The 25233-nt window shown below is 35.5% G+C and overlaps 4 protein-coding genes and 1 long non-coding RNA gene across 9 annotated transcripts; 4 read left to right on the forward strand and 1 right to left on the reverse strand.

The window, feature by feature from the left end:
* The first annotated feature begins 886 nt into the window (after window positions 1–886).
* LOC105156361 (LEAF RUST 10 DISEASE-RESISTANCE LOCUS RECEPTOR-LIKE PROTEIN KINASE-like 1.2) lies at window positions 887–4453 on the forward strand. Its single transcript, XM_011072472.3, has 4 exons — window positions 887–1770; window positions 2825–2860; window positions 3008–3265; window positions 3476–4453. Exons 1-4 carry the CDS (start codon window positions 1011–1013, stop codon window positions 4435–4437), a joined length of 2016 nt encoding a protein of 671 aa, XP_011070774.2. The 5' UTR covers window positions 887–1010; the 3' UTR covers window positions 4438–4453.
* A 1778-nt stretch (window positions 4454–6231) lies between these two features.
* On the forward strand, window positions 6232–8979 carry LOC105156733 (LEAF RUST 10 DISEASE-RESISTANCE LOCUS RECEPTOR-LIKE PROTEIN KINASE-like 2.1). Of its 5 annotated transcripts, none has more exons than XM_020691838.2 (3): window positions 6233–7210; window positions 7558–7626; window positions 7726–8979. In XM_020691838.2, exons 1-3 carry the CDS (start codon window positions 6445–6447, stop codon window positions 8781–8783), a joined length of 1893 nt encoding a protein of 630 aa, XP_020547497.1. In that variant the 5' UTR covers window positions 6233–6444; the 3' UTR covers window positions 8784–8979. The 5 variants fall into 5 exon arrangements, with proteins under 5 accessions (XP_088732599.1, XP_020547497.1, XP_011071254.1 ...); XM_011072952.3 differs by having other exon boundaries at window positions 7558–7596; window positions 7684–8979; XM_088876473.1 differs by having other exon boundaries at window positions 6232–7210; window positions 7558–8979.
* Window positions 8980–13237: 4258 nt separating this feature from the next.
* On the forward strand, window positions 13238–16764 carry LOC105156362 (leucine-rich repeat transmembrane protein kinase family protein). Its single transcript, XM_011072473.3, has 2 exons — window positions 13238–14671; window positions 15884–16764. Exons 1-2 carry the CDS (start codon window positions 13321–13323, stop codon window positions 16549–16551), a joined length of 2019 nt encoding a protein of 672 aa, XP_011070775.1. The 5' UTR covers window positions 13238–13320; the 3' UTR covers window positions 16552–16764.
* Window positions 16765–17115: 351 nt separating this feature from the next.
* LOC105156363 (Core-2/I-branching beta-1,6-N-acetylglucosaminyltransferase family protein) lies at window positions 17116–20524 on the reverse strand. Its single transcript, XM_011072475.3, has 2 exons — window positions 19722–20524; window positions 17116–18048 (listed from the first exon to the last, which is right to left on the reverse strand). The coding sequence occupies exons 1-2, from the start codon at window positions 20301–20303 to the stop codon at window positions 17404–17406; spliced, it is 1227 nt and encodes a 408-aa protein (XP_011070777.1). The 5' UTR covers window positions 20304–20524; the 3' UTR covers window positions 17116–17403.
* A 3588-nt stretch (window positions 20525–24112) lies between these two features.
* On the forward strand, window positions 24113–24623 carry LOC148789261 (uncharacterized). The gene is made up of 2 exons (XR_016064155.1): window positions 24113–24202; window positions 24280–24623. It is a non-coding gene; the product is annotated as an uncharacterized LOC148789261 (long non-coding RNA).
* Window positions 24624–25233: the final 610 nt, after the last annotated feature.

Raw genomic sequence — 25233 nt, forward strand, 5'->3', positions numbered from 1 at the left:
TGACATAAGAATTATATGAAGTTTCTAGAATTCATCAAGAATTTCAAGATGGTCACGTTATACATATTATAAACAAATCTATCTACATTCTGCGTATATGTAGACATATACCTTCCAACAAATCAAAAAACTAATATTGAATTTGAATCGACGGATTTAAAACTACAAAATTTTGAGCAAATTTCGTTGAACTTGTTTAAATAATTCAATGCTGTTTAAAGAATTTTAAATTCTTAAATTTTCATTTTAAGTTGTATTTTATTTTCAAATTCATTTAAAATGAAATTATTATTTTAAATTCATTTTTCAAATTCAAATCATTCCACCCAAATATAATCAATCCAACAAAAGTGGCAAACACCTCACTTTTACCTTTAAACTTCCATACTGTGGCAGAAAATACCTCCCTCGTAAAACGATTCACAATTTATTTTAAACAATATTAATTAATACAAAAGCCGACGTACAAGATTAAGACCGGGGCTCCCATGTTTCAACTCTACTAGTATTCAAACAATGGAAAGGTCGTAGATGAGACTGGTCAATTCATGCAACTGTCTTAGCATTGCCAATTTAGCTTCAATAGTCTAATATTGAGGCAAGTAAAGCCGACCAACTGTCCAAGTTTTGAAAGGGAAATTTTTGTACAGTCAAGCTTGGCCAAACTTGAAGTAATTACATAATAAATGCAATATACTTATCATGTGATTGGTTTATAATTTAAAAAAAGTGACAAATCACAAAGCAAATATATCACACTTACTCTATGATTGGATTGGTTCGCCCGAATATTTTTTGGTTTTGAAGTCATCTCCGCAAGTCAAGTCCACTTCATATACACACAAAATAATCATTGCGAACTGCTAATAACTTCGGGGGTGGGGGGTGGGGTGGGCGTCATGTTTTCTTGCTTCGCTGTATCGAATAGACATACATGTGATAATATTATTTAGTCTTCATCTGTTTCCGTTATTGCATTTTCTCAAGATTTAGATTTCCATGTTAAGGAAATGTACAATAGGCACACTTTCTTGGTATGTTTAGACATCTGTGTACTTTGTGTTATATTGTTATCGAAGAGATCTTGCGGGTCCGATTATCGGTATGAAGCATGCGTGCCGAGGAATTGCGGCAATGGTCCGAACATTAGCTTTCCGTTCTCTATTCCAGGCCTGCAAGAACCTTATTGTGGATACCCTGGATTTACGCTAAACTGTAGCCAACAAGGGTTTCCAGTACTTCAGTTGCCTGAAAATGAATATGTCGTCCAAGATATTTTCTATGAGACACGATCTCTCCGGGTATACAACGCAGCTGTCTTAAGTTCAAACGGCACTGGTTGTCTTCCAAGAACGATCAGAAACACGACTCTCCCGACAAGCACGTTCGGTTTCTCCGGTAACGTGACACGGCTCCGTTTGTTCTCCAACTGCACTAATTCGTCGCCCGAGAATCTTTGGAGGCACAGAGTTGGCTGTGATGGGAATGGTAGAGATAGATGGGATTTGGCGATATATGATAAGGATGAGAATTTTACAAATATTGCATTGAAAAACTGCGAGAGAAACGTGGTTGCACCGGTAGAAGATGATGGAAACAGCGGCCCAGGAAATGTTGATGAAGTCTTGAGAAGGGGGTTTGTCTTGAACTGGACAGCAAGTGACTGCAGCAAATGCGAAAAAAGTGGTGGGCGGTGCGGCTTCAATGCGACTATTTACCATTTTAGATGCTTCTGCCCCGGCAGGCCTCATTCTAGGAGATGCAGACCTGGTAAGTTATTCTACAATCTTCTCTCAGATTAATGCCTTTTACTGGCAATACTATGGGTTGTTTGTTTCTCAATCAAGATATGCGGTACGTAGATTGGTTCAGTTCAGAATTGGATTGAGATAATAAAAACAATGAGTTGATCCAACATACATCACATGCAGTCGAGCTAATTCTAAGTTGGTCCCAAGCATCAATACTAAAATTGGCTCAGTCACGTGGCCGAAATCTATCTGATCTTGAATTGGGCCTAATCCGGGCTAATGGGTCGATCCAATTGGATTGTTTTTTAAATAATGCATGATATTTAATTTTTATTTTATTTTTTAAATTAACTATAAAAGTAGGTTTTAAATTTTTTTGAAACTCTAAAACTTTTATCCTTATTGTTTTATTTTTAAATTTTAGTACATTAATTGGATAATACTTTTTCTTTATTTTTTTCAAAGTTTATTTTAATTCTTTTTTGAGTTGTTATTATCTAAATTCATTATTGGAAGTTTGTTACTCAAATTATTATCTGCGTTGTGTAGTGTTCACTATTCTTTTTTCTAAATATAATTTTTTACTTGATTTAATTTATTATTTATTTATTTCATAAAATAACCATAAACTTAAATAATTAATAAAAACAAAAAAGTGAACCTGATTCCGGCTTGGGCTGGCCTGGATCGAGCGTCAATTAGGATGGTTCATGGGCTGGATCTGAATGTAAATGGACCCAATTTAAGCTCATTTAAAGTCCTAGGATTATCTCAAAATTGATTGTGAACAGTACTGAGTTGGTTTCAGCCGAACTGATCCGGTGCTGGTTGTGTGCTAGCCCAACCGCCGTGCACCTTGTTCACACCCAAGAATCCTAATGATAGCGAAACATGCAAGATTACTTCAAAACTTCCTTAAACTACAGAAATTTTGGAGTCTTTAGAGTTTATAGGAATCCGGCAGATGGTTGTCTGAGATTCATATATGTTTTATTTCATGCTTTCTTTTGATTTAATCAGCTAAGCATAATTCGATATTCTAATGTATTTGCTGTGTTAAAATTCGGGTGCAGAAAAAAGAAATGAGTCGGTGCTGATATTAGCCACAGGTAAACTCCTCAAACAGATATTTAAACCAAAAATTCACATTTTTTCCATGCATTTTCTACTCTCCATCTCTGTATGCACTCATTCTATTCAAAGTTTCCTCCTTCCAGTCTTTAGTGTTTCAGACCTTAATCAACTGTAATTTACAGCTATATCTGGAGGTGGAGCCGTCCTTCTTCTGTGCTTATTGATCTCGTTTGTACTCTGGCATTGTAAGAAGAGGATCAAGAAAGTTCACTTCCTTTCAAGAAACACATCCTCTGATCCCTCCTCAAAATCGGACATTGAAACCGGGAGAAGCTACTTTGGCATCCCTATTTTCTCTTACACAGAGCTTGAAGTGGCCACCGGTAACTTTGATGCTTCTAAAGAACTTGGAGATGGAGGCTTTGGAGCTGTGTACCATGGTAAGAAAATTACAAGAAAATCATTGAGAGTTAGTTTTGTTGCTAATTATGATAATTTCTGTCTTTAGATTATAATTACACGGACTTGGGGATAGCGGATTGAATTTCGTATTGCATCTTATATTACATTTAGCGTATACATGCCGTATCATTTTGTTGCAACTAGCTGGCATACTATAATTATTGCAACCTTGTATTTCTGGTAACTAGGAAAGCTCCAGGATGGAAGAGAAGTAGCAATAAAGCGCCTGTACGAGCACAACTACCGCAGAGTGGAGCAATTCATGAATGAAATCAAGATCCTTACATGTTTGAGGCACAAGAATCTTGTTTCGTTGTACGGTTGCACGTCCAGGAGAAGCAAGGAACTTCTGCTTGTTTATGAATACATTCCAAATGGCACAGTGGCCGATCATCTGCACGGTGAGAAAGCCCAAAAAGCACCTCTGTCTTGGCCCGTCCGCATGAACATTGCCATAGAAACTGCATCAGCATTGGCTTACCTCCACAAATCGGACATAATCCACCGTGATGTCAAGACAGACAACATATTACTCGACAACAACTTCTGTGTCAAAGTTGCTGATTTCGGGCTCTCAAGACTCTGTCCTAATAACGTCACACACGTCTCAACTGCCCCTCAGGGTACTCCTGGATACGTCGATCCTGAATATCACCAGTGCTACCAGCTCACTGATAAGAGCGACGTATACAGCTTCGGTGTTGTTCTAGTTGAGCTGCTTTCCTCTATGCCTGCTGTGGATATAAGCAGGAGCAGGGACGAAATCAACTTGGCTAACTTAGCCGTGAACAGGATTCTAAAGCATGCTTTTGATGAACTGTTGGACCCGTCGCTAGGATATGATTATGATGCTGAAGTCAAAAGGATGAGTACTTCAGTGGCTGAGTTAGCATTCCGGTGTTTGCAACTTGAGAAGGAAATGAGGCCTTCAATGGATGAGGTTTTGAGTGTTCTGGAGGAGATTCGGAGCGGTGAGGAGTCGAAATTTGAGGATGTAAGAGAGGGTAGTGATCATAATTGTGTGAGTGGAAAGATGTGGTCAGAAACAGATGATGTTGTATTGTTGAAGAACATGAATTTTGAGTCCTCACCTAATGCTGTGACTGATGTATGGGTTAGTAGCTCTACCATAACAAGTTCAGTTGGCTGAGATTTTCTCTCTTATATGTTTCCTTTCAATTTAGTTGCTTAGGTATAATTGGTAAGAATGTGTTCAAATAACACACTATTTCTTAACAAATGGGTGGGGATGTATAGTCACTCTTCGTCTTCTTGTCTGTACAGTGTTACTAGTAAATTTAGGGATTGTTTGCAAATGTTGAAAATAAGTACTTACACGAATTTATTACTAAAAATAAGTTGATAAGGTATTTTTACTTTATAATTTTTTTGGATGGCTTCAAGTCAAAAGTTATAAACTGTTTCCTACCAACTTTTGCAGTTGATTAGTAAAACTGTAAGTATAAAATTATTGTTCCAACACTCCATCTTTGATTTTTTTTTTAATTTTTATTTTAAAAAATTCCAACTTTTACTAATACTTAACTTATAATTTTTTTTTCACAATTGATTCTTAATACAAAATTAGAAACTATAGCAAAAACCCATTTGGTAAGTTGTGTTTTTCACCCTTCTGTTCTCTTTTCAAGAGCTCTCTGACTTCGTTCTGATCTTAGGGATACAGCAAGAGAATGGAATTTTTTTCCTATTCAACATAATAACTGTGAAGATGTTGCCATCAATTAATTGATTAAATAGTCACTCTCCTATAAAAGACAAATATATTTATGTATTTGTTGAATTTAATTATTTTTTTATATATCGAGATAAATTATTATAAATTGTATTGTTTATTTAAAAAAACAAAAAAAGAAATCAGGTCAACCTTGGCACAGGCACACAGCCTTGACGAGAGACCAAAGGAAAAAAATATTAAAATAATATAGTAAGAAAGGTATGACCTGCCCTCCTCCAAGGGTCTCAAATTATGATGTTTGTAGTCTTTGGACACCCACACCGTCCATGCAACATGTACTTCAACTGCAATTAAAACTCAATATCAGACACCTATCAACAATTAATATTATTCACTTACTGTAGAAACATAAATAAAAGAGTATTTAATTCAATGCAGCGATGCTTATTCTTGTGGTTTCATTTTGTTATTTAATCTAGAGTTAATAACACTTAGATTCACTCTAAAAATGCAAATTTATTCCTTCTTTTAAAAAAATAAAATTACACTTATACTCCTTCAAAAATTATTTATTTATACCTGACCTCCTTCTATTATGGTTTGGAAGAAAAATGACAACGTTAGCAAAGTATATTACATAAATTTTACCCCTTGTTTAACATTCTCAAGTATATTTTTGTATTTATAAAGAGATAAATATAATATATATATATATATGAAGTGAGGTTAACATTAATATTTTTTTCCTTATAAGTACAAAATTATTATATGGGATGTTAAATAAAGGGTAAAATTAAAAATTTATATAATTTTATTGACGTTAGCATTTTTCATACAAAACCTAATGAGAAGAGATTAAGTGTAATATTGAATTTTTGAAGGGGGTGTAAGTATAATTTTGAAATTTTTTTTTAAAGAAAAATACAATTGTACATTTTTAAAGGATGTTTAAGTATAATTAATCCTTCAATTTAAATTTTATTGGCCCATTCTTTTAGTAAATTCGAAGTCATGAAATTTTTTAGTCCCATGCTATTATAATTTATTTTATTATTTTTAATTAAATTATTCAGAATAAAATATTATTTAATTTATTAAGATATTAATATAATTATATATTCAACGATTTTAAAAAGAATACCAAAGGAAAAAAAAGTTATTAATTTAATTTTAATGGTGGAAGATGTCATGTCTTCAAGGTAAATAACTGAGCTATGAAATCTCACTATATTTGATTTCATATTCAATCTATTTTGGGGACGGAGTAGTGGGTGACCCCTAAATTCAATGAACGAAAGCCACCACTTTCAAGTCTTGGCTGGAACTAGAAGTCGTCTCTATGGGGTAAACGTTTGATGCACATATCAAAAATCAACTCGCCAACCATAATGGACTTCGTTGATATCTTGTTTACCCTTCAATTCATCTGTTTCTGTCGTTACACTTTTTGAAGATTTCCAGATGAAGGAAAGTAATTTGCAGACTTCGTTGATATGTTTAGACCTCTGTATATTCCTTGTTATCTTCTTATCAAGAACAACTTCTGCTGCTTATTATCCTTATGAAGCATGTGTCCCCAGGAATTGCGGCCTTGGTCCGAACATAAACTTCCCATTTTACATCCCAGGGCTGCGAGAATCTTTCTGTGGATACCCTGGATTTGCGCTGAATTGTAGCCAACAAGGATTTCCAGTTCTTCAGTTGTCTGGAGATGAATATGTTGTCCAAGAAATTTTCTATGAGACACGATCTCTCCGGGTATACAACGCAGCTGTCTTAAGTTCAAACGGCACTGGTTGTCTTCCAAGAACGATCAGAAACACGACTCTCCCGACAAGCACGTTCGGTTTCTCCGGTAACGTGACACGGCTCCGTTTGTTCTCCAACTGCACTAATTCGTCGCCCGAGAATCTTTGGAGGCACAGAGTTGGCTGTGATGGGAATGGTAGAGATAGATGGGATTTGGCGATATATGATAAGGATGAGAATTTTACAAATATTGCATTGAAAAACTGCGAGAGAAACGTGGTTGCACCGGTAGAAGATGATGGAAACAGCGGCCCAGGAAATGTTGATGAAGTCTTGAGAAGGGGGTTTGTCTTGAACTGGACAGCAAATGACTGCAGTCCATGTGAACTAAGTGGTGGCCGTTGCGGCTTCAATGAGACTATTTACCATTTTAGATGCTTCTGCCCTGACAGGCCTCATTCTAGGAGCTGCAGACTTGGTAAGTTATTCTCCAATCTTCTCTCAGATTGCTTTGGAAACACATACAAGAGCTAGATCCGAAAGTAATAAATGCGTTCCTTCACCGTCCGGACGGTTTTGATAATTGATACTGGTGTTACAAGATATGTGATTGCGCTCAATTTGGGTTAAGTTCCAGCTTGGATTACTTAGAACAATCTTATATATATTCATAATTTGGAGGGTGCACCATATCAGAGACCAGTCTCATGCGTTTTATTCTTTTCTCGTTCAACTGAGTAGGAATCCGAAACTATGAATTTCTCTTTTCTTTTTGTCTCTCATGAATTATGACTGATTCGAGAAATCCACTTTTGGTGATTTCAGTTTCAGGAAAAAGCAGACTAAAAATAATTTTAATACCAAGTAAGTATATATTAACTCTCAACAATAAAGGTATACAACTCTTCTCGGGTTATTTTTGTTTTATGAAATGTCCTCTTCTCACGACAGGTTTTGCGGCTGCTCTAATTGTAGTAACCACCTTCTTATTAGTCTTAGTGATTTTGATCAAGAGGAAGAGGATGAAGAATGCATTCAACTACAAGAAGGTGGAAGTCTTTTTGAAGAACCATGGAAGTCTTGCACCACGAAGATACAAATACTCAGAACTCAAGAAAATGACCAAGTCATTCAGTGACCACTTAGGCAGAGGAGGGTATGGGAATGTCTATAAAGGAAAGTCGCAAGACGGGCGTCTCTTGGCCATCAAAATTCTAAACGAATCCAGAGATGATGGGGAGGAATTCGTGAATGAGGTCGCGAGCATCAGTGCAACTTCCCATGTTAACATTGTCACACTTGTCGGATTCTGCTTTGAGGGCTCTAAAAGAGCTCTTGTATACGAGTTCATGCCGAATGGCTCTCTTGACAGGTTCATATGCGGTACTTCTTTATCAGATGCAGACCGCTTGGAGTGGGGAAAATTGTTTGAGATTGCAGTGGGAATTGCTCGTGGGCTTGAATACTTGCATCGTGGCTGTAACACGAGAATCTTGCACTTGGACATAAAGCCTCACAACATTCTCCTAGACAAGGATTTTAATCCAAAAATATCAGATTTTGGGCTAGCTAAACTATGTCCTGATAGAGCCAGCATCATATCAATGTCCGGGACAAGAGGGACGATAGGTTACATAGCTCCAGAGGTATTCTGTAGAAACTTTGGAGATGTTTCGCACAAATCAGATGTCTACAGCTATGGCATGATGGTGTTGGACATAGTTGGAGAAAGGAGAAACAATAATCCAAAAATCGATCATGATCATTCTAGTCAAACGTATTTCCCACATTGGATATATAAGCACCTTGAACTGAACGACGAGGATGGCATTGTGGGGGGAGAAGAATGCCATCTCATAAAGAGAAAACTAGCAATTGTTGGGTTGTGGTGCATACAGACTAATCCAAAAGATAGGCCGTCGATGAGCAGAGTGGTGGAAATGCTGGATGGAAGAGTTGAGTCATTGCAAGTCCCACCAAAGCCTTACTTGTCTTCACCCCCTAGACCAGCAGCAGCCCATGATGCTTCAGTTTCTGACTCATCAATGTAGTTTACTACCATGTTTGCATTTGTTACAACATTGTAACGACGTCGTTACCGTCATAGCTTCTACCATGAATGTGAAGTAAGAAGCTCTTAGAGTATTACAGCTTGTTTGCAATATCAAAAGATCGGGAAATGATGATTCCACGATCCCAAAAGTTGCAAACTTTTGAACAGAATCATACTAAACATATTCTTAGTCATACATTTATAAGAAATTTTTTAAAATGATGTCGACCCATAATGTTGTACCCAATGGGCAAGTCGGAAGAGAGTCCAATTAGATTCAGGTTTATGGACATGTAAAACTAATTATTGGGCTCTGGGCTCACTTCAACCACTATCCTACAGACAGTGCTTGCTGCTGAACACAGTTCCCGCCATCCATCCACAAGACAAAAAAGCTGACGATAATTTCCGCCTCTGGTGGGGGCTAAGCTGAGTTGGACTAATCATGCGCTTTTGAAGTTCATTTTTATTTAATAAATAAATTTTTTATTAATTAAAATTTATTAAATTTATTGATATTAATAAAAATTTTAAAAAAATCTTTATTTATCTCGATTGATATATTATTGATTTATTGCAAGTCAAATAATTTTTTATGATGAAATCATATTCATACGTCGTTACACATTAATGTATGTGAGAATGTATATCTTCACCGTTATAAGAATAGTTTTGTTAAGAAAAAAATTGTTTGGCCTGCAATTAAGATTTTATTTTTTGTTAATATCAACAAATTTAATAAATTTTGACTAATGAAAGAACATATATATTAGATGAAAGCAAATTTGGGGTATTAAATATAATTTTTGTAAATTATAAAAAATATATATAATTATATTAAATTTGAGAATAGGGTATATAATTATCCCTAATTTTTTTATCTAAAATAAAACATTGAACTCAAAGCCTTACCGCCCTAACGCTCCCAGCTGACTAAAGCCATGAAGAGGGGCCACACACACACACACCCCGCAAGGCCGCTCCCAACCAACACTTGGAAAATGTGCATCCAATTCTTCATAATAAATCAGACTTTTCCGACACACACACACTGCACACACAGAGACAAGAAGTAAAACACGTAAAAAAGCCATCATTTGAAATTGTGCCTGTCTTAAACTCTAATCTAATCAGAACAATCTTAACTTTCGCTTTTTGTCTTTTGGACTAAACTAATCATTACTCCTTCACTACAAAATTCGAATTCTTTTCTTCTCCTTCTCCTTCATAATATTATTATTAAAAAGTCGATTCCACGCTCAAAGCATTGACTGCCCTTTTTTTGCTTTGTTCCGTCGCTTTCTGGATTTTACAATTCCCCATAGTGAAAAAAGCTCAAATGTGAATTACGATTGCTTTGTTACTAATTTCTTGGATTGCCATTTTATATATGTGTTTGACTAGAATTCAGTGACAATTATATTTATACCAAAAAAAAAAAAAAAGAAAGAAAAGAAATGCTAATGTGGAATTATCTTATAAAAATCATATTCATAACTATTCCAATTTATTTAGACGAGTTTTAGATTTATTTTATTAAATTAGGATCTATAAGATTTGATCCTAATATGTACAAATTTATTATAATTGTATAATCATTTTGACGTATGTGGTTCACATAAAATTATACTATTTAAAAAAAATTATAAATATTTACCATCCATGCAGTATGTACAACTTTCATGATCTATAAAATTTAAGCATCAGAAATTTATAACTAAAGCCTTTCCGATGTGATTCTAATAGTAATCTATTTCATTGGCTTTGTTGCTAAGAGATTCGAAGTATAACTTGCATGTTACTGCTAGTAATCACTTATATTCTTTTAAAATATTTTAGTTCGGAAATCAATAATAAAAAATACAAGGTTATTTTGATATTATTATATTTCTATTAATTCTGAAAACAAAATATTAGATTAATCAAATTATCTATAAATTTGGATATTTTTAATTAGTAGTTAGAGAAAGAATAATAAGTGGAGAGGGTAGTAAGAGATTAAGAGAATGGTTGGATAAAGATGATACATACATACATACATATTCATAATCGTAGGCCATGGAATGATTACCTCAGACACACGATTAGCATCTTAACGTTTTAATCAATAATTTGGGTCGTAAATAATATGTTATTAGTACTAAAAGTAGTGAAAGTGGGGAGTGGCAGTCGGAAGACTAATGCGTCTTTACTTAGGACGAGCCTCAAAAATTGTAATTTGTAATGATTAATACAAAATATTTAACCTAATTCTTAATGACAAAAGGTTTTTGTCTCAAACCAGTACCATGCATCCAAACCTTATACTTGAGAACCTGCGGATCTAAATCTCATATAATTCTATATTATTCATATAAAAAACAATAATTTTATTAATGCACAATTGAAAATTCCTCCTGTCGAAGAAATATAAATTACAAGATACCATACACAAATACTAATATTACATTTATACAGAATATTTACAATGGTATGATAATAAATATTAAAATACTATTAAATCATTCTTTTCTTTAATAGATTAAAATTTTCAACGAGTTATTCATTTAATATGATATTAAAATTTTAGGCCGAACAAAAAACTATTTAATTGAATTTCATTTTCACCCACTTATACTAAAATTCTAGAGTTAGGCACGACTTTTATTTTACTTTGATTTTTGTATGTGTTATAATATTTCTTTTTAACCCACGCATACATACAAACAAACGTCTTCAATAAGTTTCGAACAAAACGTCTTCCTATAAAAGAAAATGTGTTGTAGTGTTGTGAAAGTATGCAGTTATCTGATGAGACCTGAATCTGAATAAATGTAATGCAGGTGCAGGCAAACTTGTCAGTATTATTCACGTCCATCATCAAAAATCTCCCCAGGACCCCTCCTTCCCAACGGTCTCAAAATCTACGGTTTCCCCTATTATGAGGTTGTACTCTTTGGACACCCACACCCTCCATGGACCATGTACAACCTACAACTGCTATTCATTAAACCAGACACCTACCAACAATTAATATTATTCAATTACTATTTTAAAAAATAAAACTAAAAAGAGGGTATATAATTCAATGCGGCGGTGCTGATATATTCTTGGGGTTTTAATTATGTTATTTATTTAAAATTTGATTGCCCAATAGAGAACGTTATCGTAAATAGTTTGATATTCTATTAATAAATTCAGAGTCGTGAAAATTTTAATTAATCCCATACAACGTATGCGCATTTATTTATGAGTTTATTTTATCATTTTCAATGATACGTATTATTTAATTTATTGAGATATTAATATAATTAAATACTTCGTGATTTAAAACAAATATCAAAGCAAAAAAAGAAAATTATTAATTTAGCTTTAATGGTAAAAGATGTGTTGGAAAAGGTGGCAAGAAATGGAAGTAATGAAATCTTGGATTTTGGTAAGAGAAGATATAATCTGTTATTGCACAAAGTATTATAAGAAGTAGTGTGAAGATGCTAATATAGTTTTTTGGTAATACAAAAAGCTCGTCTTTCAAAACTACTAATAAATAATTCAGCTGGATATTAAGGAGTTTATAATTTTATTTTTAAATTCGAGTGAAATATTTTAGTTTGGTTATGTAAATTATTAAACACCAGCTACCAATATTTGAGCTACATGATCACATTTTATCCAGCAACTTTATAAACTTTTTTTTAATAAATATATATAAGTTTGAGAAATTGCCTAAAAGTTAAATATGCAACTCTAAAAAAATTAAAGGTATAATTACATTGCCTAAAGGTATAATTAAAGTTTGAGAAATTGCCTAAAAGTTAAATTGCCTAAGATTTGATGTAATTACATATAGATCCTCTATGATTTAGAAAATTACATCTAGCATCCGTGAGCTTTACTTTCGTCGAACAAATAAGTTCATTTGTTAGCAAAATTCGTTAAATTTACTGATATTAATGAAAAAAAATATTAATTCATAATTGGTTTATTATTGACTTATTGCAGGTCCAATAAATCCTTTTATAACCAAATTACCCTCGTACATCTTCACTCGTTAATGCATATAAAGAGAAATGTTTTCACCGCTATAAGGGAATTTCAGACCGAAAAAAATTGTTTGACCCACAATAAGTTAGTAATCAATCAATCGAGGATAAGTTTTTATTAAGTTTTTTTGTTAATATTAATAAATTCAATAAATTTTGACTAATGGAGAAATTTATTTGTAAGATGAGATTAATGTTAAAAAATACTAGATATAATTTTATAAAATCTAGAAAATTTACTTATAACTACATTAAATTTTAAGACATGGGAGCGTAATTATCTCAAAATTTAAAGAATTAGCAAAACACCGTCTCAAATTGTCTGATTTGTTCTAAATAAAAATCTCCAATCGAAATTGTATAGTGAATGAGGTGCACCAAACCATGAAGTAGGCTAAAATAATACCACCAACATTTATTAGCTTTAAATCTCTTCATTACACCTCTCTTCACTCTTCACCTCTCTCTCTCTCTCTTTCTTCACTGCTCTCACTCACAACACTCAACACAACAATGGCAGTAGTGAAACCAACAAGACCTAGCAGCCCTTTAACCACCGCCGTTTTCTTCTTCCTCCTCCACTACACCGCCGCTATCGACAACCCCGATACCCAGCCTCTCCTTCTCTTCAAATCTACCGCCGACCCCAACGCCACTGTTCTCACCTCCTGGAACTCATCCTCGGATCCATGCACCGACTCTTGGGTCGGTGTCTCATGCCTTCGCAACCGGGTCACCCGTTTGGTCCTTGAAAAACTGGACCTCAATGGCAGTTTCCCACGTTCCCTCACCTCTCTCACCCAACTCCGGGTTCTCAGCCTCAAGCAAAACGGGTTTTCGGGTGAAATTCCGGACCTTTCCAACCTTACCAGCCTTAAATTACTCTTCCTTTCTCACAACCGTTTTTCCGGCGACTTCCCTGCTTCGTTGTCTTCGGTTTCGAAACTTTACCGCCTTGACCTGTCTTACAATAATTTTTCCGGGAGCATACCGTTGAGCGTGAACCGGTTGACGCATTTAATGACGTTGAAGCTGGAAGAAAATGGGTTCACGGGTTCTATTCCGGCCTTGAGCTTACCGAACTTGCAGGAGTTTAATGTGTCAGGAAATGGGTTGACAGGGCAGATACCTGTTTCACTTTCGGGTTTCCCTGCGTCTTCGTTTTGGAACAACCGAGTTCTTTGTGGGCCACCATTGGAGAAGTGTAAGGTGGTTTCTAGCGATCCGACCCGACCCGGAGGGGCAATGGCTTCGCCCCTGAGCCCGAGGACGACGGTTGCGTCGTCTCCAACCGCAATGCCGTCGGAGTCAAAGCCGCTGATTAAATCAGGAACTACCCACCGAAGTAAAATCAGCTCGCTGGCCATAATCGGCATAATACTCGGCGATGTCTTGGTTTTAGTGTTAGTTTCATTGCTTCTATATTGCTATTTCTGGAGAAATTATACCAATAAATCCATGTCCGGCAAAAGTAGCGGCTCCCACGTTGAGAAAATTGTTTATTCGTCAAGCCCATATCCTAACCCGGCCCATTCGGGACACGAGAGGGGGAAGATGGTCTTTTTTGATGGGGAGAGGAGGTTCGAGCTGGAGGATTTGCTGAGGGCGTCGGCGGAGATGCTGGGGAAAGGCGGATTTGGAACTGCGTATAAGGCGATTCTGGATGATGGAAACGTGGTGGCAGTGAAGAGATTGAAGGATTTGAGTGTGAATGGGAAGAAAGAATTTGAGCAGCAAATGGAGGTTCTGGGCAGGCTTAAGCATCCGAATTTGGTCGGGTTGAAGGCTTACTATTTTGCTAGGGATGAGAAGTTGTTGGTCTACGATTACATGCCCAATGGCAATTTGTTTTGGCTGCTTCATGGTAACCATTCTCTACTTACATTTATCTGATGCAGTGATGCTTAGTTTACTGATTACTACAACGTTAATGAGATCGGTTAAATTGGAATGTCCAATGACATCATGTTGTCTCATGGGCCCTGATTTGATTTAATTTGCTTTTTCGCCTGATTTCTTTATTTATGCTAGATGCCACTAATTTTTTCTGCATTTATATGGAGAAATGCCATTTTAGTGATACAAAAGCGAACATAAAAGACTTAGTTTCTATACCCATACAGATCATAGTCGATAATAGGGACGCTGATAAGTTAAGACGGAGAAATGCTGACAATTTACTGTGTGTGTGTGTGTGTGTTGTTAGCAATGCCATTTAGGTGTGTAGAAATTGATTTCAAATGGGTTATGATTCCAAATGCTGCATGAATTGGTTAAGGTCACACTGCAGAACTTTTAGAGATAACATGTATGTTCTTGTTGAAGTGATCAATAAAATTAGTTTCATTGGGTTAAAGAGTTGTTTCCATGCTTCCTGAAATCTTGTTATGGAGAGGAAAATGGTAGTTGAAGATTTCCGTTCGATTTTATACTCCATCTGCTTCTCGTCCTCTTGAAATTGGCCCCTCCACTCTTTACTTCTGAGCAAGTTATCTATATAGCTTGACCGTCTACACAACAGACTGTGAAACTCATTACTGCTAATATTGAGGGTAAAATTTTTGATAATTTTGTTTCGATATTATGTTACCCTTTCTGAACATCTCTAGAGCTTGATATTCCCGAGTGTTATGCTGTATGATTAACCTTTAACCAAAGTGTAGCCTTCTGTTGGAAATTAAATGAAACATATTCTTTTTCTTTTACTTTTGAAATCATATAGAACTGATTCTGCTCGGCTCCATATTGTTGGATTGTTTGTTTCCAGTTGCCAACTCCTTAATAGAAAGTAAATTTGTTCTTCTTCCTGTTTTAGTAAATAACAACATGGTTTTCCTTGTGTTTCAAAGTAAATTGAAGTGTCCAGTTGTGCTGTAAACTCTAAGTTTAAATGTAGCTCCATCATTTAATGCACTTAGCAATCTTTCTCTGCCTTTTGATCCTTTGCCTGTGCAACGGGACCAACTACTCCTACAATCACATTGCATTCATTACTGACTACTGAATCTGGTAGTCCAAAACATGACTTTTGCGATGTCGTGTGAAGTATGACTGCTTTTGTTGTGAATGTCCACAGGCAACAGAGGACCCGGAAGAACTCCACTAGACTGGACCACAAGATTAAAGATTGCAGCTGGGGCAGCTCAAGGCTTAGCCTTCATTCACAACTCATGCAAGTCCCTTAAGCTCATGCATGGGAACATCAAATCCACAAACATTCTCATTGACAGGGATGGCAATGCCAGAGTGTCTGATTTCGGCCTCTCTGTTTTTGCATCACCGTCCTCAGTCCCGAAAACCAATGGCTACCGTGCCCCTGAAGCAGCACTTGACGGTCGAAAACTAACCCAAAAATCTGATGTGTACTCCTTTGGGGTCCTCTTACTAGAGCTGCTAACCGGAAAATGCCCGTCTATCACTGACATAAGCGGTCCTGGCTCAGGGTACAGCAGCGTCGTTGACTTGCCGAGATGGGTCCAGTCTGTAGTGAGAGAGGAATGGACTGCTGAGGTCTTTGATCTGGAGCTTATGAGGTATAAGGACATTGAAGAGGAAATGGTGGGGTTGCTGCAGATCGGGATGGCTTGCGCCCAAGCCTCGCCTGACCAGCGGCCGAAGATGAACTATGTGGTGAAAATGATAGACGAGCTGCGGGGCGTGGAAGTGTCGCCATCACATGAAACTCTTGATTCAGTTTCGGAATCTCCGGCTGTTTCTGAGGACACATGTAAAGCGAGCGAATGATCATCTACGGTAAGGGATTAAAAGGCTTCTTTACATTTGTTCCAAGTTTTGTAAATTTTGAAGTGTTGTCAGAGTATCAAATTTTAGCTGTTTAGTTGGGTAGTTCATTTGGTTTTCTGTAACTGGGAAACGTCTTGAATTCCATGACATATGGAGCCATACTTGAGCTTAGATCCATTTTTTAGTAAATATATTTCCTCCTAATATTGGAAATATCACTGTTCCTATATTTGTTAATTATGCGTCAGGACTTTCAAGGACAAAAGTTACCATTGTTCTTGTCGTTGAGAAGGTGTTTTTTTAGCAAAGATTAGCGTCCTTAGACTGGGGGGAAAAAAAAGTATTTTTGAAATAGTACTGTTACCTTATTTTTCCAAAAATAAATATAAACAAAAAAAATTCTATGCACTAGACGCGTTTTGTCCTAAACCTCAGTCATCTGAAAAACTAAGGCCCAGTGGGCACTGTAGTCCAGCCCATCTGAAAACTTGAACACGATTGTGTCTGCCCAATTTTCATGGTTTTAATTTCTGATTGATGACAAGACTTGGGCTTGTGTCTGGATTGACTCAAAGGAATTTTCTATTTCCATGTTTCATTATTGGGTAACCGCTTATTCCTCTGTTGAACCTTTACAGCAAAATCAGCACTAGAAGATTTGGTATCTTTTTCCTTCATCAAATCTTCTTGAAACTAGACATATTTTAGTACAAATTCACATAATATAATTAAAAAAATGTAGGGGGGGCCTAGTGGCTACATAGCCCCCCAAAGAATACAATGTTCCAAATAATTGAATCTCCCTATGTTTCTTCATCTCTTTTAGAAAATAACTCTATGCTCCTATATTTTTTACCTGTTGAACTGCATAACCTGCGGTGCGAACCTCAGCAGCCTATCCAATGCATTGTATGTGAATTTTCTTGCAAACAAGACACAAACATTGGTCTTCTTACCATTGTACTCACAACTCCCACCTCTCCTCAACTTCTCCAAGAACTCCGGGGTGACATCTGTCCTGATGAACTTGGATGGGTGGGGCCCGCCCCTCGACCAGTCCACCCATGTCAAAGTCCTGTTTGAGTTCCTCTCCCCAAACTTCATGCTCACAAATGTCGGCAAGTAATGCTCATCAGCATAACATGAACCATTGCAGTAGTGTTGGAACACTGGGAAGTAGTTCTTGTCTGCAATAACCTCTAAGGCAAGATCTCTGTCCATCCCAAACCATTGGGACCCCTTTCTCCATTGCTCAAGCTTGATCATGGGGCCCATCTGATGGCTGTATCGCCCTCGCCCCACCGGGCCAGGCAGATCATATGCCTCCACGAAGTTTTGGGTGGAGTTGATCAAGTAAGAGTAGATGGTGGAGAAGTTGTAGAGGGGAATGCATGATTCAGAGAGGAGAACAAAATGTTGGTTTGAGAAATCAAGAAGAGCATTGGCTAGCAATCTCCTTTCGGCTTCTATCATGTTCACGTTGCCCCATTGAACTTCCTGCAATAATTTTATTCATAAATGCCTTGTGTTAGATAAAATTCATCAAAGATCATAATCTAGGAGACAACTATACCAACAATCCTTAAGATTCAGACACAACACTCTTATTTTTCAAAAAATTATCACTACAACATTGGTCGTTGTACTTTACATTACAAGTAATAGAGATGAAAGATAGTAGAACAGAATGTGGATTGATTTTGATGAGGATAAGGTTGAAAAAAAATCTTCCTTCATAATTGTTGAAAGACATGTTATGGCCAAAAGGGTTGGGTCGGAAAGCAGCAGCCATTGCTTTTCAAAGAGTAAATATGAGGGCCTATTCTTGTATTTCTGAGTTTTGCATCGCTATTAATATGAATGCTATCCCCATTTGTCCTTGATGATGATGATGATGGGTTAGCATCAAGGCCATGGGCACTGTGCTGCCTCATTAAATCACACACATGGCTATTTCTATTTCTGGTGGCATAGCCTACCGATCATCAAATTCTTCCGTCAATCAATAAATGCGATTCTTGGTGGTCGGCTTCGGGATAATCACGTTCCTCAATGTATAAGATTCACGTGTTGCCTACTTCGAAATGGAGGGACGTGATTTCACCAAGAACGACCACCTATAAATTCACAATCAAACAGTAAACATGTTTGATGTTGAGAGGAGTTTCTTTTGGGTAGTTGCAAAATCACAGAATGATGTAAAGTTCATAGCATAATTGGGATACAAGATTGTTATGTTAGCATGATCATCAACTGATCTAATGGTCTGAAAGCCTAAATGGTCTTTGGAAAAATGTAGCATGGCTTTAAAATCTATACCTAGTTGTCAGCTAGAACCTCACACGTTCCACTATGTGTTTTGTGTACGTTGTTGGAGGTTGACCAAGTCATGATCTAGCATAATTGTGAAAAACATGGGAAGTTTTAATTAAATCGGGTTTGGCTAGCCATAAATTAATTATATGATAAGTATAATACACATTTAGTATAAGTAATGTATAATTTAGAAAAAATAACGAATTATATGATAAGTATATCACATTTATTTTGTAATTAATTTAATTCGATAAATTAATTCGGGTAAAAAATTTTTTAAAAAAAATATCTCTTTGTTGAGTATTTAATTCTACATTTATCCCTAGTTTCTCCGTTGAGAAGGGTGACAGCAGCAGCATAAACAGATAAACAGATCAAGTTGGTAAGCGCTTTTTAGGCCACCCCTGCCGACCTCCGTTAATTACAAAGGTGATTAGCAATAAACAAGACAGAGCACCCTAAGAATTAATGACACTTTTCGAATTAATCTTCTATCACAACAAAGAAAAATTTTAGCTCGGACTAAGTTTGGCAGAACCAAAGTATTCACAAAGTAAGTATGATATAGTTGATACGTGATTAATCACTTTTCCTTAACACACCAACCACACAACACGTATATTACACTTGTCATATAATTTATTCAGATTGTATCGAGGTCCGTGTTGTACTTTTATTACATTCACATTTACTATATAAACACTGCTCATATAAAATTCACATCATTTTATTATCTAATAAAATATTTATATTTATTATAATAAAAAATTTAGTTTGAGAATTAACAAATATAATGCCCTATCAAGCAAAAATTAATACAAGAAATAAAATTATAATAATTATCTGAAACTGACCTTACTAGGAATCCTCCTGCCATGAAAAACCGAACCCTCAGGCTCCGACCCATTGAAAGATGGATCCGAGTGCACGTAAACCGAGTACAACCCGTCGTGCCCCTTGAAGAATTTCTCCCACAGCGGCGCTAAAACCACCGGCCCTCGTGTCAAGAACATGAACGCCACCTTGGGCACGCGTTTGAATGGAAATTCTTGGATTTTAGGAGCCATAGATGCTCTCCATAGGAGTTCTTGATCGGTCATTTCATGCATCACGGTAGGTGGCTGTAGGAACTCCGCCCACCTAACCATATCGCTTGTCTTTGAAGTATTCTTGATCTCCGGAGTGGAGGATGAGAAGGTCGGCGTCGTCGTGGTCGGCGGTTGGTCCAGTATTGATTGAGAGGTGAAGATGGAGAATTGACCGTTTGTGACTTGAAGGTTGAATGAGAAGCTTCTGTAGTGGAAGCAGAAGATGATCCCGAAAGTTAACCCGAATATGAAGAAGAAGAGGTAGGAGAGGAGGTTGAGTAGAGGGAATGGGGTGTTCATCAGTTTTCCGGCGACTGATGAAAATGGGCTCTGGCCGTTGTTTTTCATCTTGACGGGGCGGCGGCGGTGTTTCTTCACTTGAATTGTGACGAATGAAGAATCTTGAGTTGCTTCCAATGGTGGAGATTGAAATGGAGAATTGAGGAAGCAATGGGAATTAAATTGATGAAGAAGAATAGAAGAAGAATATATATATAAAAGTTTTGGGGTATTGTAAGAAGAAAATTCAAAAAAGCAACTTAGGAAGATAAATAATTGGTAGGGATACAGACAACTAACTGGCAATTGATGTTTGTCTGTATCAGATTATACTATGTTTACCTCTACTTATATCAAATTAATTATGAAAACTAAGCTTGGTTTGGAGGAGAAGGCACAACTATCTAATGATTTGTTGTGGCTTGGCCTTGTTTTTGTTTTTCACCAATATATTAATATAATTATAAATAAATTATAACAATACATATAAAATAAGACAAATATGTACACATATAACAAAATTTAAATTCGTAATCTCGACTTATTCATAAAATTTCCACTTTAACTTTAATAATTAGATTAAGACATTATTGGTATTACTTGGCGTTGTTGCTGCCCGTAAAACTTAATTTTCGTGAATAATAATATAATGCTACTGTTCGATATTGACGTTTTTGTCAAAATTATGTTTTTACATTATGGAACGATACATAAAATGCGCTTTCTTCGTACTTGGGTTTGAACATGTGGAAAATTAACACGTTTCATAGTCAAAACCTTCTGATCGTCAAATGTTGTGGATTTTCGAACTCGCCAAGGTCATAACTCATAACACGGATGGGATGGGGAGCTATCACAGGGTATAACTCAAAACAATTAAAAGATTAAGGGGTTGTTTTCGGAAAAGTATTTTTCAACTTCCAGATTTAAAGAAAAGTTTTTTAACATTGAAAAGTATTACAAACACTTTATAAGAAAGGTAAATTATTATTAAAATTTGTAATAACTATAAATATTTCTTATTATTTAAAAAATTATAAATACTTTTTAAAAATAAACAATGGGATATCACAAACGAATATTTGTTAGATGATTATTAAATTCAAAAATATTTATTACATATATATAAAAAAATATTTATAATTTTTAAATAATAAAATTTATTTATAATTATAATAAATATCATGAAAGTCCGTTATAATTTATCGGGTAAAATTCATTTTACTCCCTGACTTTTTTATTCTAACTTCAAAATAATCCCCATCTTTTCAACATACTTTAAATTAGTCCTTCCGACAAATGACATTCCTATATTACCCTTATGAAACTCTTTTTCTTTTTATATAAAATTATTTGTCATTCACTTTTTATTTTTAATTACAATTAGGTCCTTATACTTTTAACTTTGAAAAATATAATCGTTTTAATCGAAATAATTTACCTTTAAAATGAAGTGAGGCGCGGGGGAGAGGCGGTGGGGGTACAAATGTCATTTTCTTATTTTAGGACGAGTAGAAAACAACGACGAAAATCACAACTTTGTAAAGAATTTTGCAGGATGACTTTCTCTTCCCGGTAAAATCGGAATAAATGATTCAAGCATTTTTGGAATTTTTGAAGCAATTATTATATGATTTAATTAATATTTTAATAACTAAATAATACATTAATTTTAACGATACATTAATATTCAAATAATGCTTCGAATATAACTAAAAAATAAAAAAAAACTACAATAAACTCACTTAAAGTGATATAAGTACTCACACTTTCAGTAAAACTCGAACTCATAATTTCAAATTTGTTCATGAGACCACAATTTCGTATACTTGTTCATAAGACATCACAGATTGGATTTTAAGGATTTTAAAATTTATGATGATTTATTTTTTAAGCTTGTCCAGTTGATTACACGTTACAAAGAATTTCAAATTCTCAAACTCGTATTTTAATCTATACTTTATGGTATTATAGTAAAATTCAAATGCCTTTATTATGGAGTCATTTAAAATAATTTTTAGAAATACAAATCATTCTGTCCAAATATGACATAAAAGAAATTGAAATACAGATGAAGATGATAATAAAAATAGATATTTTGAATTAATTTCTGGGCCACACTTCTCCAATTGGTTGTGAGGACCTAACAAGAACTGCTTAATTGGTAGACTGCCCAATCAATAACTGTAACGAAAGTTCCTATCCCAAATACAATGTAATAAGTCATTTGTTTCAATCCTTAGTCTATGCCTTAATTATAGTCAATTTTAAGAAACTGTTTGCCCAAATTTATTCATAATATCTTATAATCTTGTACATGCAGTAATAAGCATTATTAGCAATATATAACTGATCGAAAAGGTAAAATGTCAAATTTGCATAATTAATATTGCCACCTTACCTTGAGTGGCGAGCTTTAGGTGTCACGATAAAAAAGTTGTAAGTTCGAGTCCTACGAATATAAGTATTTTAATTTACTTTTAATAGTAGTATGTTGTTTTTTGATTTACTTTGAATTTGTTGATTGATTTAAAAGTATTAATGTATTGTGTACTAAATGTTATAATAATAATAGTTGATCTATCAACGTAACTTTTTAAAATAATAATAATAATAATAATGGCAGTTTAGAATGAGAAAATTATTGCGGAATGTAATGGGAAATTGGTGTGGGATTAGGAGATGGGAATTTAGTTACATGAATGTGGAAAAGTCTAAGAGATGAGGAGGGTGCGGTGGCTAATGTTGAACGTGTTGGTGACGAGAACATTCACCAGAAAAAGGAAACAAGTCGTTACGGGTTAGCCGCACTGTCCGAATCACAACGCCCCAACCCCCCCCCCCCCCCACCTACCCTACCCTACCCTACCCTACCCCCTCGAGGCAAGACAAAGTCCAATTTCTGTTATGAACAAGTCAAAATCCTCGCTCTCATCTCTGCATGTGTCTTTTGCTTTAATACATTATTCATTATTATTACATTTGAAATATATTAGTTGTGCATATATATATATATATATGTTGGTTTAGGACAAGTCAACTGTCCATGCAATGTGAAGGTAGTCAATTGAAAGGTTATCGATTCTACTTGGACTCATTAGCAATATAAAAAATTGAATTCATTCTAAGTTTTTGTTTCCTTCATTAACGTAGAAACGCAGGTTCCACCTAACTACACTTCACCCCTCTTCTAGCTTTTGAACCAACTTGTAAGTTATTAGCGACGGTAGCATACAGTTTTTAAATTGTAATAGTTGGATGTTGGTTATGATTATTACTAATCATTTAAAGATAGCCATATTCAATTCATATTTATGAGGTGTAATTATTATGAAATCCAATACAGGGTTGAACAATTATAGTTCCCCACAAAGATCAAATTTCCACTCATAATGCGGAAAATTATGAAATAAAATAAGGGCCTGTATTTTTGTCTAAGTTGCCTACAATCCATCATAGCAACTGTTGATCTTTATCACATTTAAGTACTGATCATTGGACACTGGACACTTCTACTACATTAACTCCTATAAATATTGGTAGCTCCACAAGATATGTATACATTTATGACTGTGAGGTATAACTCTACGACCCCGATATAATTTAATCCAATTATTTTAAACTTCCAAGAGTTTTTGGTTGGAGGTGTGCTACAAGTCAATCCACCATTCAATCAAGGATAAGATCACACTTCAAACTTTTACTCACCTCGACATGTTATCACTTACCTCAATTCAAATCAAAATTGATAGACGATATTTCCTCCTTCCTCCTTGTACACAAATTCCAATGACACACTCAATTTTTTTTTTTTTTTTGCATCTAAAATTATAAAAAAAACGAAAAGAAAAGAAAAAAAGAGGTTCAAATATATTTCCAGCGTTTTATGTCTTGAAAAACAATCCAAGGAAAACATTCCAAGATCCGCTCAAACCGGCCGAGACATTTCGCGACAATGCTAAGCAAAGGTTTGTAAAGCATTGATTAGGATGAGACATCCTTAAATTATGGAGGACGCTAAATTCAGCTCATCTCATTATTTCAGATCCATGTAGACGTAACACAATCCCTCAGTTTCCACTTCCCATGTATGTTCAGGCCTGGCTGGTCCGCTGTGTTGCTGAAAATTGGTGAAGCGCGAGCGCAGGCCTACCCCGTTGGTCAAAGCCCAAGTCCAGTACCCACCCCTTATAGCCTGATCTCTTCAAATGTGGACCGCACTCAACCCATTTGACAAAACGTCTAATTAGGGTCGAGCTCGACGCTTATGTATTGAACTAAAAATTGATGCACATGGCATGTATATCCATCCGAGCTTGAATCAGACGTCCTCTTAGATCGTGTAGATAGTCATTATGAACTCAAATAGAGTTTTGGAATTCTATTTTAGCAATATCCCGATGCTCAAGTTGATGAGGTCGTTCAGGAGTGAGTCATACTAGTTAAATTACTCTTACGACTTTTTACTTTAGAAATGCATTGGGATCGGTCATATCAAATATATGACGTGCAGTATAATATGAGCTTTTATGTAATGGCCCAATATTTGGATTTGAATAACCCAATGTATGAACATTACTTTGTAGGCAACCTTTGCAAGAGCAATAACCCATGAAACCCCATCATAATCTTGAGAAAGCACGGATGACCGTCGTTTATACAAACCGAACGGAACTCACATGTGACCATACAATTAGAACATAAATATGAATATTCTATTAGATCCATTAGTTTATTTGAGCGTCGTAGTGTCCCCGTTGGGGCAATCCCGACTCTCCTAACCTTGTATTGTCAAGTTATTCTTGAACCTCAAAGTAGTAAAGAAGTCGATCATGATCAATCTATGATCTCGATACCATGACCATGATCAAAGTACTTTTAGCTCCATTGATTGAGTTTGATTCCATTCAGACGGAACCAAAAGTGTTGGATAAAATTGGTCCAGACAACACAGGCATTGTTCCTGAAAATCACTTGCTCTATATGAAGTATGATTTCC

The sequence above is a fragment of the Sesamum indicum genome, linkage group LG2 (genome assembly GCF_026168435.1).
Source record: "Sesamum indicum cultivar Baizhima isolate 11 linkage group LG2, ASM2616843v1, whole genome shotgun sequence".
Classification (NCBI taxonomy): Eukaryota; Viridiplantae; Streptophyta; class Magnoliopsida; order Lamiales; family Pedaliaceae; genus Sesamum; species Sesamum indicum.